Consider the following 18,060-nt stretch of genomic DNA (forward strand, 5'->3'; position numbering starts at 1 on the left):
GAGCAGGGAGGCACACCTCTAAATCTACCAGTATATAAACAATACAGGAACTAAAGGAACATGTTAAACTAAGTCATGAGAAAATAATGAGCAAAACTTAGAATGTGGGAAATTCTATAGAACAAATGACCCTGTTTCTTCAATAAATTATTAGGGGATAAAAAGGAATAGCAAACTGTAACAAATTAAAAGAAACTTAAGGACATTAACCAAATATAATGTATGAATCTTGTTTGAACCCTTATTCAAAGAAACCAATTTGTAAAAAGACACCTGTGCAAAAATCAAGAGAACTGTAAACACTGGATATTTAGAAGAAATTACTATTAATTTCAAGCATAATATTTTTTAGGTCTTTTTATTTCAGATATTGTGAAGTATTTATCAATGAAATGACATATTTGGAATTTGCTTTAAAGCAATTCAGTGAGGGAAGGTGAGGCAGAAGGGATGAAAGAAGATAGACCTATGTTTATGTTAACAGTTGAGGTTAGCTAATAGACACATAGCAGCTCATTATACTATGCTGTGTACATTTGAACATTTCTATGATAGTTTAAAAACTGACAGCAATCCAGACAGATTTCCTAGAGAATCTTCCCCATGATAATTTTTATGTGCCAGGGAAACAGGCCAGTCACTTTAATTGATATCTTGAAATAATAGGTTGACTGACTATAGGAGCTATCTCAAACAGGTGAGTTTCTGGAGAAGCAGGACCCTGATTCTACAAACATGTCCAAAGGATGACCTCTGACCTAAAAGTATTCAGGAGATCCAATTGGAATAACTTGTGGCTTTTTTCCATAAAGACAAGTCCTCTGAATTTTTCTTTAGTGTATAAAACAATTAGCATTTATTGAGCACCTATATACAGAGGATTGTGGTAGAAGAAAGTAAGAGTTAAGGGGTCCTTGTCTTTATGAAATTAATTCAAACATGTGCTGGGAAGTTTGCTAGGGATGCAACGAGGAGTACGAACAGTCCCTCTTCTCTGAAAGGGTCTAAAAAACTGCTATTGAGGTTTATAATTGGACAAAATTCCAGTGAGAAAATGTCCTCTCAGCCTTAGGTGTAACAAATTTACCTCAGTTCAGACAATCTTTGGTTAACCGAATCCAAATTATCCCGAGATCTAATTGCCATAGATTCAGTAGAGAATGTAGAACCATAGGGAATATATTCATTTATATAAACGGGAATTGGAAATGGTTCGTATAATCCAAGATTCATAATCTAGTATTCGTCAAAGATTAGATAGTTGCCCTCTCCTGGCAAATTTTAATACTGCAGTCTGACTCAACCTAATACTGGACTCAAATTACAGGAGCATGCTGCAAATGAGTCAGTGGGGGAAACCCAGCCGTGGAAGAGTTTCAAAAGCCGAACAAAGAAAACAGCAGAGAAAATACAAAAAGGGAGAAAATGAGTAGGAATTTAAATAAGTCAGTACAGTATTATGATTAAAATTAAACAGAATGTCAGAGAATATGACTCTCATTCTCAATCATCTTCCCAACACTGCTATTTTCAAGATATGATCTTGGGCAGGTCCTCTCTGTGCCTCAGTTTTCTTATCTAGAAAATGGGAATAACATCACCTACCCTCTAGTGCTATTGTGAGTGCAACCAAGGTGATACCTGTAAAGAACTCAGAACACTGTTCAGCACCTAGTAAGTCATCACTAGTGTCTGTTGCTATTCACATGTCAGTTCAGCCATCCACGCTCCTGTCTCCCAGCACAGATAAATTCTCTGCTAAGTGCTCTCATTAAGCTGTGTCCATTTTATCCTTAACATTTCTCAATCTGTAATCACATACTCACTCATGTGATTCTGATGAATATCTGTCTTTGTCCAAAAGACTGTAAATTCCATAAAGGCAGAAACCATATCTGGTTTTACTCATCCTGTGTTCCCAGCATTCGGTGCAGGGCCTGGCACTCAACAAATTTGTTACGTGAAACTATAAAGTTGCCAGCCAGTCTTATGAAGAATAAATAGTATTCAGCACTGGTATAGGTTGAATCATATTCCCTCTCAAAAAGATACGTCAAAGTCCAAAACCAAGTACCTCAGAATGTGACTTATTTGGAAATTAAATAATTGCAGATGTAATTAACTAAAGTAAGATGGGACATAGTGGAATACTATAAACTAAGTTCGATGTGACTGGTGTCTTTAAAAAAGGAAAACTTGAACAGCAACAGAGGCAGAAATTGTAATAATGCAGGCAAATGAACACTGAGGATTGAGAGCTACCACCAGATGCTAGGAAGAGGCAAAAAAGGTCTCCCCACTACAATTTTCAGAGGGAGTGTGGTCCCACCCACACCTTGATTTTGGACTTGCAGCCTGTAGAACTGTGAGACAATAGATATCTGTTGTTTAAACAGCCCAGTTTGTGGTAGTTTGTATCAGCCCAGTGAAACTAAAACAAGTATCAACCTGATGGCTTTGTTTGGTATTTCAAAGTTATGTGTAGTGAAATTTTTTCTCCCAGGCTAGAAACATTGTTTATAGATAATATATTTTTAAAAGAAAACTTTAGGAGGCGCCTGGGTGGTTCAGTCACTTAAGTGTCTGACTCTTGGTTTCTGCTCAGGTCATGATCCCAAGGGTCATGAGATCAAGCCCCAAGACAGGCTCTGTGCTCAGCAGGGAGTCTGCTTCAGATTCTCTCCCTCTATCCCTCCCCCTACTCCCACTCCCATTCTCTCCCCCAAATAAATAAATAAATCTTTAAAAAATAAAATAAACCATTAGGACAAGCTTTTCTCCTCCATTCTCAAGGACTTCTTAACAACTTTAATCAACTGTGACTACTCCCAAATTCCAGTCATACACTTCAACAGCCTCATTTTTTCTTCTTTATTCATAGTACTCTTTCTAGTAATAAACAGAACTAAGTCCTACAAAAGTACTCATTAGCAAAATAAAATAATTAGTGAATCGATATTTAGATGAACTACACACATCCAAAAATAGCACCTCTCAAAGATGAGATATGTAATATATAATATACTTTAAAACTTGAGACATAAACTCACATATCACCCACAATATAGGAGGGATAGTAAATAATTTGATTCTTGTCCCCATTCACACCTTATAAATTGTTACAATTTTTAGTTCATCATTGGCCTGATTTGGTAAATCACAAAGATTTGTGATTCAGAAAGAAAAAAAAAATCTTTTGTGAGTGTTAGCACATTTCAGCATGAAGTAGCTAAGACTCATTCTTGTATAAATAAAGTCTCTACTTGCCTTGTGTTTTCTTTCTTTCTTTCTTTTTTGTCTTTCTGAGAGACAGTGCCTGTATTGGGGGGGGGGGGTCCACAGGAAGAGAGAATCTCAAGCAGGCCGCACACCCAGTGCAGAGCTCCACACAGGTGATCTCATGACCCTGAGATCATAACCTGAGCCGAAATCAAGAGTCAGAGGCGTAACGAACAGAGCCGCCCAGATGCCCTGCCTTGTGTTATCTTTAAAGGATAGATATCATCTTGCAGTGAAAATTATTGAGGCAGGGACAAGACTCCTCAAACCTGGTGGGAAGACAGTCAAGAAGTCCACCATCTATGGTACCATCACCTATGGTACCATCTCCTCATGCTGCATTATATACATGCTCACGTGTTTCCTAAAACTTGGGACATTGTCAACTGATTTATGAAAACTGTTTTGGCACCCTGGATAAGACAAGCTAAAACCTACTTTAATTAGAAATATGACAGAAAAGTCAAACTCTTGTGTGTTCCCAAAAACTCATAAAGAGGACAATTGATGAAACAAGGTATATGCACTTAACCTTTGGTAGATAACGCTAATTAAGAGGTTATTCCCATTTACACCCAGGAGGGGACCGGGAATGGGAAGGGTCAGACACAGGGAAAGGAAGACCAAGAACCTCAAGGAATAGTAGACCCTCCAATTTAATTAAAGTTCTGAATAAAATATTGGAAATACAGGAAAGATTCCTTATTTAGAAAGGAGACCTCATTGGAGTGCCTGGGTGGCTCAGTCAGTTAAGCATCCAACTCTTGATTTCAGCTCAGGTCATGAGCTCAGGGTCCTGAGGTTGAGTTCTGCTTCGGGCTCCGCACTCAGCAAGGAGTCTGCTTCTCTCCTTCTCCCTCTGCCCCTCTCCACTCCCTCTCTCTAAAATAAATAAATAAATAAATAAATAAATAAATAAATAAATAAATCTTTTAAAAAAACAAAAAAGGAGACCTCATCAAGGTAAAACTTAGAATATATAAGAATACTAGTTAAATGGAAATGTAGTTAAATGGAAATGGGACAGCAATAGAGAAAGATGAGCTGGTCCAAGGATCACAGGATGTGATGCCAGATTCAAAGGAGAGCCAGTTCCTGGGAGAGAGCACAGCGTCTCTTTCAGCATTCCCTGCCAACCCAGCGGTGAACAGTGACCAGGAGACTTGCACAACCATGACATAGCCCCATCATTGGTGATCATAGATGTACTCATGGTAGGGTACACACTGGAAAGTAGAGGAAAGGTCCACCAGGCAAGGGTCATGGAGAGAAGGGGCAGTATAGGGAGAAATGACAAATTTCCCCAAAATGCCAGAAGTTAGCATCAAGGGGCGCCTGGGTGGCACAGCAGTTAAGCGTCTGCTTTTGGCTCAGGGCGTGATCCCGGCGTTATGGGATCGAGCCCCACATCAGGCTCCTCCGCTATGAGCCTGCTTCTTCCTCTCCCGCTCCCCCTGCTTGTGTTCCCTCTCTCGCTGGCTGTCTCTATCTCTGTCGAATAAAGAAATAAAATCTTAAAAAAAAAAAAAAAAAAAAAGAAGAAGAAGTTAGCATCAATCCGCTCGGGAGGAAGCAACAAAAAATTCTTTGGGGAATGTAAAGCACCAATTTATTTTCTATTTTACAACACTGAAGTCAACACCATTGACCAGGAATTACTATACAGAGATATGAATGATACAGAGTATCTTGTTTATAAGTACAGACAAGTGAGAGTTTCAAAGAAGTTTGTTTCTTTCCAAAACAATTTATAGTGGTCAGGGACTTATGCTCCATAAAGAAATAAAAATTAGGGATTGTCCAGGATTGTTTTATTACTCTCTGCCATATTTTCTACAGATTTAAAATATCCTTCTTTCTCTCTTCCACCCAGGCTGGGCCAAGGTCTAGACCACCACCATTTGAGGTTTATTCCTATAAATTCAGCACCATTCTCGTTGTCCTCTCTTCTCTGTCCTCTAACTATGTGCCTCTAAGGAATAGGTATTAAGTTCTTAAGCGGGAACCCCTAGATAGAGGCTTTCAAACTTCTGACCACAATCCACAGTTAAGCAATATATTTACATCTGGAGCCAGTACACACCAAAAAAACATACCTATAAAACCTATACAGAAGCTCCTCACAACTTGTACCCTTACTACATGTGGTAAACTGACCTCCATCCTACTCCACCTTTTTTTTTCTAATGCTGCTAACCCAACTGTTAGGTCATAGCTTGCAGTTTTAAATACTTAGAGATAAGCTACACTGACACATTAAAATAACAATACAAGAAAGTAGGTTAAGAGTTGGCGTTCAGGCTGTCTGAATTCAAATACCGGCCCTACCCCTTGAAGCTGTCAACTTCTCTGCCTCAGTTTCCTTGTCATGGGGATAAAAGAACAATGTTTACCTCGATACTAAGGATTAACCAAGACCATCTACATAAAGCAGTTAAAGCATAAAAAGTATTCAGTTAATGGCTAGTAATAATTCTTAAACAGCCTGTGGACTTTTTTTATTGTGGTAAAATGTACATGAAATTCGTCGTTTAAAAAAAATTCATTTTAACCATTTTGAGGTGTACAATTCAGTGGCATTTAGTACATTCACAATGTTGTGCGACTACCACCAGCACCACTCTCTAGTTCCAGAACATTTTCATCACCCCAAAAGGAAACCCATTAAGCAGCCACTCCCCATTCTATCCTCCTTCCTAGGCCCTGGCAACCCCTACTCTTCTTTCTGTCACTAGGTCCATGGACTTTCGAAGTAATAAATTAACATTTGTACAACCATTTTCTAAGGTAGATTGAAGTGTTCTTTGGATTCATTAACCCTATGGCTCATGAGACAGACTTCTGCTCACCATTTGCTTAAATAAACCTTGTGAGCCTCTTTAGGTAATTTTGTGACCTGTCTGGGAGTCAGAAATTCCTCTCTCCTGTGAATTTGGCAAGATTCCCAAAGTCTGACCAATGTTATGAAGGAAACTGCTTTCAGCGTCCACAAGAGGTAGAATGAGTAAGGCCCTAAAAGAGGTTTCTTCATTACATTGTGGAATGTCACCAAATGATAGAATATTCATCAAATGGAGACTGCTTATTCTTCAGTCTTTGCATTTTGAAATTTGGCTTTTGTCTCTGAACTTTTACCATCAAGAGGTAAAAAAGTGAACTTGGATACAGAACGAGAGATCCATTTCTTGGCTTTAGTATGTAGTATCATTTCCTTTTGGGGCCCCACCCCTCTCACACTGATTTCCCACCCTTCCTTTGGGGTGTGGAAGACTGGGCAAAAATAACTTTGTTCTTCCCAGGATCTAATAGGGGAGTCACCGGATACTCCATCAAGAAAATAACAAGGACAGGGAAGTTACCTTGCAAAGCAACACTGTTCTTCCTTAAGAAACGTGAAAGTAGGGGTTTCTTAGGCCAAATTACTAAATGTCATCAAGAGCCACAAAAGATTTAAGCTAGAAAACAACGTCGCTGGTCCCAGTTGCAGATGTCAGAGCTTTCTTTCTCTCTCTCTTTTTTTTTTTTTTTTTTTTGTAAAGAACGGCCCCACTCACCCAGCAAATAGGCAGCGAAGTCCTCATTTTCCATTCTCCCTCCCCCATCCCCTACAGCTTCCCAGCCTTCTGGGTGAGAAAGCCCGACCCACCTCAGGCACGGATAGCATTGGGCAAACCGGGCTTAAAGGTACTCGGATTCGGGGTCCCAGAGCCCAGCGAATCTCCCCAACTTTATTGCTTTTGAGCTTTTAGAATGGGGGCGGAGGCTTCAAACAGCAAACTAGCCAGAGAAACCTCACGCCTCAAACTCTGGGCTAGTCCATGCCCTGAACTGTGCCAAATCCTGGGAAAGTCCTGAGATGGGGTTAACTTGAAGTGGACAAAAGAGAATTACAACTTTCCAAAGACCCGGGCGCCCCGGCAAGCCAGTGAGCGTGCGGGTCTCGAGTTTGCCACAAAGAATCACCCCGGCGCTCCAAGCCGACCAAGCCAAAGCTTCACCCCAGACCTACCAAAAATTAGACCTCACGAACAAGGACGACTTAGGAAGCCCTCCCTTCCATAAGCGCCAGGTGATCCTAATCCTGGCAACTCTGGGCTCCGCACGTGCTTTCAAGCATCCGGCCCTGGGCGCTCAGGCGACAGGGGCTCCAGCCTGCCCCCCTCCCCCCGCAGGTAGCTCTGTGACCGCGGTCCCCGCAACCTGAGGCTCAAGGAGAGGGCTGCGAGCAGAACCGGGAGGACCCCGCAAGGACCGCTGAGCCGGACCCCGGGTGGAGAGGCCGCTGTCTCCCTGGTCGCCCAAAGTGCGTCCCGCGCAGGGCCCTCGCCTGGGCAGGACAGCGGGGCCAGGGCCGAAGGCGGGGTTCGGAAGGTGACAGCACTCTGTCCTCTGCCAAGAGTGAGGCAACTCCGGAAACTTCCCGGAGCCGGCGCGCGCCTCCCGTGGCCACCTACTCGGTGCCCTGCAAGACGTAGCAGCCCGCGCCCACGCGGCCGGCGGGCGCACTGACCTGAGATGGTCTCCTGGTAGCCCTTGGTGAAGAACTGCATGGCTGTGGCCGCCCTCCAGGGCGTCTTGAGCAGTCCCTGCCGCTGGGGGTCCTCGCCTAGCGAGCGCAGGATAGACGAGTAGGCGGCCGCCAGGTTGGGGAGGTTCAGCTCATTATCCTCCTCGCTCCGGGGCCGTTCGCCTTTCCAGCCGTCCGCCGGCTGGACACTCTTGGTCTCCGGCCGCGGCGGTTTCTCGGCCGGCCCGCTCGGCCCGGGTCGCGGTGGCTCCCCCTCGGGGAACCCATTACTGCACCTGGCACCCCGCGGCTTCGCCGGCGCCCGCACCGGACCCTTCTCCATGGACTCGCCGCTGCCTCTCCGGAGGGACTCTGGGACGCTTTGGGGACTGCAACTAAATTGCGCCGGCCGCCGCAGGCAATAGGCTGCGGCGAGAATCACCTGAGGAAAGTACGCGACCGGCCCGTGACACCCTCCCAGGCAGGGACAGAGGAAGGCTAGAGAGCTCGGCAGTGCCTCCTTTTTATGGGCGGGCGGCTCGGCCGGCGCCGCGGGGCGTTCCCATTGGCCGGAGCCTCCGCGCGTCATGGCGCTCGCCCCGCCCCTTCGCCTGTCCTCCGCGGGTCTCCCGAGAGGGGGGCGGCCCTGCGGGAGGGGCGCGAGGGGTGGGGAATTGACCCTGCGAGCTCCGGAAAGGCAGCCACCCGGGCGGGTGAAGCGGACGCGCGGGGGACCCCTCGGGCGCCAGCCGGGAGGAGGGGTTGGACCCCTTGGGTTGCTGCATTGTGAACCAAATCCGAAAGGAGGCAGGCGTCGGGTGCTGGAACCTTGGCGTGGGGATGCATGCACTGGGCGCACGGTCAGCCCTTCTCTTAGGCGAAGAAAACGCTGCCTCAGAAGTGCTCTGTGAAAGATGACCAAACAGGTGGCCTCGAGGGGAAAAGACTGTGGGTAAGGAAACCAACTCTTATGCTTTTAGGGCAAAAGAATAGTATGACACGAAATTCTTGGCGTTCGTTAGTTAAAAATTGAACAGTGCACCTGCCACCTACGAGAACCCTCTCGCCTCTCTGAGGTAGAGAGTCACACCAAGTGGCCCTCGCGTGAGTCTCTGTATCTAGGAGGATGGTATTTGTGAGGTCCAGAACTTTGACCCTGGGGAAAAATTTATTTACAAGAGAAGAAAAGTTAGGACTTTCGTTAAAAACCCATTTGCGCTCTGTGGAAATTTGGTACTGGTCGTTTTAGAGTGACGTGCAAAGTAAGCTCCTTTCCCCTGGTGTTGGTACAAATTGTGAAACGTTATTGATCAGTTGGACTCGTAACCAGTGACATCTGCTTTGACTGTTTTTTTTTTAAGATTAAGAAAATGGGCTTTTTTTCCTCACTTGAGGAATTCTTTCATAATCCCAAAGGTAAGTTTTAAAACACATATCAAATTAATGACGTATGATTTGCTTCAGAGAGTTTCTAATGCTGACTTTCTGACATATATGCAGGTATTAAAAAGCTTCTGATCAGACAAACCAGGAGAGAAGCCCCTGAAATTATTCTATACTAATACAGTAGCTCAGACATTATAATTGTTAATTAGTATTTATTGGATATCTGCTCCAGGCATAGCCCTGTCCTAAACATCAAGGAAAGAAATATGGAAATTCCTTGGCCTGCTCAGCACCTTTAGTCTAAAATAGAAGAAGTATTCATGCCAATGTGGTTTTTATAGATAATTATTGAATTTCTATATGCATTAAATACCAAACTACATAAATCAAGAAATATGACCATCTCTTGGGCTCTTTGTCAGTCTGCTAATATTTTTAAGTTTCTTCCCCCATCAGCAAGGTCCTGCAACATTTTTTCCCTGTAACTGCACTGCTCACTGTCCACTGATATTTTCTGGTCAGAGTTATCCACTGGGTCTCAAACTGTTTCAGCGTAGTTGGAGACAACATTAAAGAATGGCCTTGTATTTAGCAAATGAAAACAAAGATACCAAGTGAGGTACTTTTAAAAGTGGAGGGGTTCAATGGAGACACTTTCGATAAGATGTTTTTTTAGTGGCAATCTTGCACCTTCCTTTAAAAGCACTTGTAAACATTAACTAATATCGTATTCTCCAAAGACAATTACTAATTAAATTTTTACCTTAAAAATTAAATTTTCTTATAAACACTGCCACTGAGGCATCAGCACTTTTGTTACCAAATAGTACAAAGTCTCTGGATTTGTTTTAGAAAATATTTACTTGTTAAATGGAGGCAGTGCGTTTCAGCCAAATGCCCAGAGTTAATACAAGGAAGCTTTACAATCACCACTATATAAACAGTTTAACAGTGAAATGTAGGTTGCTGGCAGGGGTGGTTGTTAGTAGAAATGAGAGAAGAAGGAGGAATAAACTAAAACAGGAGGGACATATTCCACAGAATTTATTAGCACAAAATATCTCAAACAGTAAAACTATGAGCATTCACAGCCAGAAATTGTAATGGCATCTATGTTTCTAACCCAGTAGGGGGCCCATTTTCACCTTGGACCCAAACTGGGAGTTGCTTTCTATCAAAAAACCAAGGAATTTTTTTTTTTAATTCTTCCATTTTTAGGTCAGTAGCAGAACGGAGAAGGAGATGAGTGAGATATACAGTATCCAAGATTGAATACTGCAGTGCTATAGAAATATATAGTCACTTACCAAGGGTAACAGGTAAACTAACTTTAGGCATTTGACAATGGTAACTGGAAAAAAAGCAAATTTCTTTAAATGCACTTGAAGAGGATTTTATATTTGAGATTCAAACTTCAGAGGGTATTTTTTTTTTAAGATTTTATTTTATTTATTTGACAGAGAGAGAGGCAGTGAGAGAGGGAACACAAGCAGGGGGAGTGGGAGAGGGAGAAGCAGGCTTCCCACTGAGCAGGGAGCCCAGTGCAGGGCTCCATCCCAGAATGCTGGGGTCATGACCTGAGCCAAAGGTAGACGCTTAATGACTGAGCCACCCAGGAGCCACCAGAGGGTATTCTTGATTGAGGTGGAAAGATACACAAGAAAAGTGTCCTTATTCCACTCCTAACTTCCAGAAGTAGGACTGTGAAGTCAATACAATCCTGAGATGTCTCACTAAGTTCCCCAAATATTAGGGGAAGCAAACTAAATTGAGACCCTTACCTTTCTTCTCCTCTGACTGAGGAGGAATGGAACAACTTTTGAAGAGAAGAATGGAACGTTGAGCTGACTCTCTGAGATGGAAAGAAATGATCAAGGGCTCTATAGTGAGATGAGGAAGGTGAGGAAGGTGTCCACAGCCTTAGGTTACCTCAAAAGGGAAGGGTAGATGTACCCCAAATGTCACATGTCCCTGGCAGAGGATCTTAAATAACACCTCAAAAGAACTAGCATGTGCTAAAAAGAGGGATACTAATGAAGAGTGCTCTCTACAACAGATGAACACTGTCCCAACTTTCACAGTCCCTTACAGAAGAAGGGATATATCACAATCACCTCAAGCCCAAACTGTAGCAGAATCAGGAAAGCAAATGAGCTTCCACAGTAATGGGAACACAAAGAAGTCATCCTCAATAATATCAGGCATAGATGGAACAGAGAAACAGCATGGCAACCATTGCAAACATACAATAGTCAAATAAAACAAAACTAAACAAAGGTGGAAATAATATACCATATAGAAGACACAAAGACAAAGAATGCAGCTGAGTAGGAAACAAAGTTCATGGAACAGAAGAAAATTCCTCACAAATGTTTTATGCTACAAAACAACTTAATAAATACGTGAGTTCAATACAATTAAAAAAACTAAGATAATAGAATAATAAAATTGAAAAGGGAGTTACAGATCTAAGGAAATGAATTAAGGACCATCATTATTATGGAATTTGTTAAAAAGAACCATGTATAAAACAGACACTGCAGAAAATGTAATTACTGACATGAAGAAAGGCAGGTGAATGAATGCAGAATAAGATAAAAAGGTGAAAGCTTTTAGAGAAGACAAGGATGATCCAGCATAAGAATAATTAGAGTCCCAAAGAAAGAGAACTCAACAAATGGGAGAGAATGTAGTCAAAGATATAATACAAGCATATTTCTGTACAGAAAGAAATCCTTATATTTATATGTGATTGATTTTCAATAAGAGTGTCAAGACAATTAAATGGGATAAAGAGTCTTTTCAACAAATGGTACTAGGGGAAGTGAACATCCTCTTGCAAGTAGCAAAAAAAGAACTTGGGGTGTGGGGTTGGTGAAATAGGTGAAGAGGATTAAGAGGTATAAACTTCCAGTTATAAAATAAATAAATCAAGAGGAAAAATGTATGGCCTAGGGAATGTAGTCAATAATATTCTAATAGCATATGGTGACAAATGTGAATACATTTACATGGTGAGCACTGTATAATGAATAGAACTGTCAATTCCCTATGTTATACACCTGCAACTAATATAACATTGTATGTCAACTATACTTTAATTTAAAAACAAGAAAGAAGTTGGATCACTATCTCACATCATACACAAAAATTAACTCAAAATAGATCAAAGACCTACACTTAAGAGCAAAAATTATAAAACTCTTAGAGGAAAACATAGGCATAAATCTTCATGTCCTTGGATCAGCCAATTAGATTTCTTAGAAATGACACCCAAAGTGAAGGTAATGAAGGGAAAAAGAGAAGATAAATTAGACTTAACCAAAATTTAAAACTTTTGTGTTTCAAAGGACACTATCAAAAAAGGGAAAAAACAACCCACAGAATGGAAGAAAATATTTACAAATCATGCATCTGATAAGGGACTAGTATCTAGAATATATAAAGAACCCTAACAACTCAATAAAAAGACCAAGAACTGATGGGCAATAATTCAATGGACAAAGGATTTGAATGGATGTTTTTCCAAAGTATACACATAGTCAAGAAACACATGAAAAGATGCTCAACACTATTAACCTTCATGGAAATGCAAATTAGGGTATGAGTGAATACTACCTCACAACCCCTAGGATAGCTGTATTCAAAAAGATGATGACAAGTGTTTTGAGGATGTAAAGAAATTGGAATTCTCATATACTGCTCCTGGGAATATGAAATAGTGCAGCTGCATTAGAAAATGGTCTGTCAATTCCTCAAAAAGTTAAACACAGAATTCCCACATGACCCAACAATTCCACAGCAAGTAGAAACCCAGGAGTAACAAAAATATGCCTACACAAAACTTGCACATGAATGTTCATAGCACCATTATTCATAATAGCCAAAAAGTGGAAACAACCCAAATGTCCATCAACTGATGAATAGATAAACTAAGTGTGATACAAAGTATGATATGCATGTACACTGGAATATTATTCAGCCATAAAAATGAAGTACTGATATATCCAATAGCATGGATGAACCTTGAAAACATTATATTAAGTGAAAAAAGTCACATGTAAAAGGTCATGTATTGTGTAATTCTATTGTATGAAATGCCTAGAATAAACAAATGCATCGAGACAGAAAGTAGATTAGTGGTTGCCATGGAGTGACTACTAATAACGTATGGTTTCTTTTTGAGTGGCAAAAATTTCCTGGAATTTGTGGTGATATTTGTACAACTTTGTGAATATATTAAGAACTATTGAACTATACAGTTTAAAAGGATTAATTTTATGGTATCTGAATTATATCTTTAAAAAAGGATATTTCTCTTAAAAACTAAAAATAAAATTTGCAAAATATATCTATAATTTTCCTAGAACAATATGTTCTAGAAAAATTTGAGACAGAATGTTTAACACCAGGCTGGATAAACTTCAAGGATAAAGACAGTTTCAAGGATAGAGTTTTTCAAGCATCCACAGAAAAACAAAACAAAACAACAAATTGCCTAAAAAGGTTTGGGAGTAAGGACACAAGCTATTCTCTGGTTTTTCCACAGCAACAGTCATTGCCAAAAAAAAACAATTAATTTTTTTTGGAGGACAGCCTTATACCTTTAAGGAAAGTAAGTTATACCTACTCAAGAGAGTACTTAAGTACAAGGGTACACTGTCTTAAACATGTACAAACTCAGAAAACACAACTCATATAAGTTCCTTATTGAGAAAACCACTCAATATGAGATCCTGCTAATTAAGAGATGATCAAAATAAAGAACTCAAGAATAAAGAAGTTATGGTAAATATTTAAATATAAAATCAATTTAAATGTTTTTAATATAAAAACAATTCTAAGTACAAAGCCAATACTAAACCACTTTGAAATCATTGTTACAGAACAGAACATGAACAGTATGAACCTGGATAATATACAACTAACCCAAACCAAGAATTGGAGAAGGGAGATGGGCAGTCTTCACCCTTCATAAAAAGGAGTCAATAATATTATTTAAACTGAAACATATTAGGGGTGCCTGGGTGGCTCAGTCAGTTAAGCATCTGCCTTCAGCTCAAGTCATGATCCTGGAGTCCCAGAATCGAGGAGCCCTGTGTCTGGCTCCCTGCTCAGTGAGGAATCTGCTTCTCCCTCAGCTCCTTCCCCAGCTCGCATGCTCTCTCTCTCTCAAATAAATAAATAAATAAATAAATAAATAAATAAATAAAATCTTTAAAAAGATAAAAATAAACTGAAACATATTGGTAAAAAATTTTTAAAAATATTCATGGTTTTTATAATTTCTTTTTTTAACTTTAGAGGGATTGTTAAAGAAATACCATGAAGAAATTTTATGTGTCAACTTGACTGAGTTATGGTTGCTCAGATACCTGGTAAAACATTTCTGGGTGCATCTGGGAGGGTGTCTCGAGAAGAGAATAGCATTTGAATTGGTGAACTGAGTCAAGAAGATTGCCCTCCCCAAAGTGGTTGGGCATCATCCAATCTGTGGAGGACCTGAATAGAACCTGGTTCTTGGGCTTTCTGACTCAGATGAGGACTTATAACATCAGCCCCCCTCATCCTACCCCTGTTCTCAGGCCTTATGGACTCAGACTGAAAGTACAGCACTGGCTTTCCTGGCCCTCCAACTTGCTGAAGGGAGATTGTGGGAATTTTTGGCCACATAACCACGTGAGCCAATTCTTATAATAAATCTCCTCTTAAATATATCTCTCTATATATTTTATTGGTTCTGTTTCTCTGGAGAAACCAGACTAATACAGATTTTTCAAAATATCTTCCTTCAGATTTGCTTCAGATCCCTTTTCTTCCTATTAAATTCAAATAAAATGAATGTGTTTCTATTAAAAATAGAATTTTTGATAGGGTGCCATTTGGCAAAGGGTTTCAACCAGCTTTTAGTGAAGAGCTGAAAATTCATATTAGAATGCCACTGCATGGTATTCATAGCTACCACTCCAATAAACTGTATGCGGTTCTCATTCTATAGGGTAGGATCAGCTATAAAGTCCATTAAAATCCCAAGTATGGAATAAGCCACATAGTACCCCAACTGAAGATTGGATCCCAATGCCCAGGGTGGGCAATCAGGTAAATGCCACTCCGGAAAGGCTGCTGTAGCTGTGTTTCTTCTCTGGGTGTGTTACTTGTTAATTGCAGCATAGGAAATATGCTTAGAGAAAGCAAAATCAAGTTCCTGTTTCCTGAGTAGCTATGAAAAAAGTCAGGCAACACATGCTGTCACCACCCTAACTTGTGCTAAGATTGTGGAATTCACAGGGAGAACTAGATGTGAAGCATTCTTCAGTCTGCTTGATGATGGGGGTGAGAGTAGGGCTACAGTCCTGGGATCCCTTCCTTCAGTTACTGCCCTGGCTTAGGACCATCTGCACACACACTCTAAAATGCAACAAACCTCTTTCCACCCATGTTACATTTAACCTTGTCTATGTCAGGCACCAATAGAAGACCTCTAGAAACAATTTCCCCTATTCTATATTGGATCCAAAACCAGATGTGAACCTTACGGTTGAGAATCCTAAGCCAAGAAGGAGAAATTTAAAGTTTCATGAAATTTTCCAAATGCTTTCACTTTTTAGCTGATTCTCTCAGGATTTTAGTCAATTTCTGGGTATGTTTAGGGGGCCCTTTTTGGTCTATAGCCTACAATGTGCAAAATATTTGTGGTTTTAGAGATTAAAAAAATTAAGCTTGTAATCTACTCTAGCTGAGTCAATAAACTTCAGAGAAGGGTTCCATTGCAGTGACCCCAGGTCATGATGCTATCAAGATCAAATGTCATTCATTCATTCAACCAATATTTAGTGAACATCTATCTACTCTATGTCAGGCTCTGTGGGAAGCACAGGGAATACATCAGTGAACAAAAAAACCCAAAAAACAAAAAACCTCTCTGCCCTCAAGGAGCATACATACATTCATTCATTCGTCAAGTTCTTTGATGTTGCTACCTCTACAATATAGCTGTTTTGTTTGTTTTTTTATTGATTTCAGGAAAATTCTAGAGACTGTTGCCACTTAAAAAGTAAAACTATGTATGGGGCTCCTGGTGGCTCAGTCAATTAAGTGGCCGACTCTTGATTTCAGCTCAGGTCATGGTCCTACAGTTCAGGGTTCTGGGATCCAGCCCCACCTTGGGCTCAGTACTCAGCAGGGAGTCTGCTTGGATTCTCTCTCTCTCTCTCTCCCCACCTCCCTCTGCCCCGCCCCCTGCTCCCACCCGTGATTTCTCTCTCTCTCAAAAATAAATAAATAAATCTTTTTTAAGAAGATAAAACTATGTAAATTCACAAGTTAGAAAAAATAAGGGTAATGTCATATAGTGGTTAAGAAAAAACCTGTGGTGTCACACTCTCTGGGTTCATGCCCTGGCTCCATCAGTTATCAACTTGGTGACCATGGGCAAGTCTCCTAACTTCTCAAGCCTCAGTTTCATCATCTGGAAAAATGGGTGGTATAATAATAGACTTTCTTCATACGTTTGTTGTAAGCTTGTGAGACAATCTGTGTAGAGTGTAGCAATAGCACTAGACACATAACAATTGAGTGATAAATCTTAGCCATTGTGAATGGTAAAGGTGTTTAAAATGCAAAAAGAGCATTTTAATTATCGAAAGATCCCTTGGAAAAGGAGTATTTAAGTGTCGATTGACTCAAGAGAATCTAAGTTCAGACCAGAAAAGCTTAGTGTTATCTCTTACGATTAACTGAAAATTAATCAGAAGTTAAAATAACATAAATCAATAAGAATATTTGTTTCAAGTCTTTCAGTAATAGTTTGTGAGGTAAAACTGTGTAAATACTGTGAGTTTGGTGTCTTTTCAAATGTACTTTGTACAACCTCTGATCGTGGAAGTACAGAATTATACCTATTCACTGAATAACATTTCCTAGTAAATGCCCATACATTGAGCTCCCAACCAGGCATTGTGAAATGGCATGATTCAACAAGAAAGGCTGGCAAATTCATGTATGGAAAGACTGAGGCAGTGCTCTCTCATCTGAGACAAAGGTGATGTGGACACTGACCCATACATATCTACAAAGAGTGCCATTCCCAACACAACCATGTCTGATGTAAGGTTGCTCTTCCTATCCTAGAATTTCCACTTTTCCCAACCTCCTCCATCAATTAGCATAGCACTTATTCCTGGAGGATGCCTCGTTTACCCAGAGTAGAGGATTTGTTTTCTAGTCAGCAGATGCTTTCAAGTGGTAATTTAACTGTCAATGAAAAATAAATAAAAGGTGTTGCAAATTGTGTAAGATCTGAGCCATTCATGGAAGCTTTGTTGTTACTGAATGTATCTTCCTCTCAGTTGCCTGGGGAACTGCATTTTAATGTCACACGTCAAGCAGTTCTTTCCTGAATGTAATTGTAGTTTTTCTGATGCCATGGTTAAAGCTGTTCAAATGTTTGGCTTCTGGCAAATATTTCCTAACATCATTCATGACAGTGATGGATCTGAAGCAATTTTAATACATTTTTAAATTCCACTAACTTGTTAAATAACCAGAGAAAGAATCCTATATAAATTGAAAATATCTTTATTGCCCAAAGAGGTGTCTGGGAGGAAACATTCAAATTTGTAATGATCTGATGCTTTCAAGACTGTGGTTCGTCCTTTGCAGAATCACATGTAGAGGGCAGCCATCAGAGAGGTGCCTTATGGCAAGCTGAAGCCCTGCACTGAGTTGACCACTGGTTTCTGGCAGTCATTGCTAGATACCTACCCAATATTCTCTCTCACCTTCTTTTTCTACTGGAAGATCTCTAGCTTAGTTCAGAGAGGCATTGTGCCTGGAATTGGCTAAAAACACGTATTTTCCAAGCTCTCTGCAGCTTCAATGGTCTTATG

At 40.6% G+C, this 18,060-nt stretch overlaps 2 protein-coding genes across 5 annotated transcripts in view; one reads left to right on the top strand and one right to left on the bottom strand.

Moving 5' to 3' along the window:
- Nucleotides 1-8,298, bottom strand: part of GCH1 (GTP cyclohydrolase 1) — a 48,205-nt gene extending 39,907 nt beyond the window's left edge. Inside the window, exon 1 of the mRNA XM_026480349.4 lies at nucleotides 7,790-8,298. Within this exon, the coding sequence (XP_026336134.1) occupies nucleotides 7,790-8,129 (340 nt within the window). The 5' untranslated portion in view covers nucleotides 8,130-8,298. The remainder of the gene's footprint in view (nucleotides 1-7,789) is intronic.
- Nucleotides 8,299-8,463: 165 nt separating this feature from the next.
- SOCS4 (suppressor of cytokine signaling 4) overlaps nucleotides 8,464-18,060 on the top strand; it is a 110,973-nt gene continuing 101,376 nt past the window's right edge. For 2 of the 4 annotated variants that reach the window (XR_008961485.1, XR_008961486.1), the window contains exon 1: nucleotides 8,464-15,271. The gene's annotated coding sequence lies outside the window, so the exon portion shown is untranslated. The remainder of the gene's footprint in view (nucleotides 15,272-18,060) is intronic. The other 2 variants (XM_044377643.3, XM_026480347.4) reach the window with 1 other exon arrangement.

Source organism: Ursus arctos, unplaced genomic scaffold (assembly GCF_023065955.2).
Source record: "Ursus arctos isolate Adak ecotype North America unplaced genomic scaffold, UrsArc2.0 scaffold_25, whole genome shotgun sequence".
NCBI lineage: Eukaryota > Metazoa > Chordata > Mammalia > Carnivora > Ursidae > Ursus > Ursus arctos.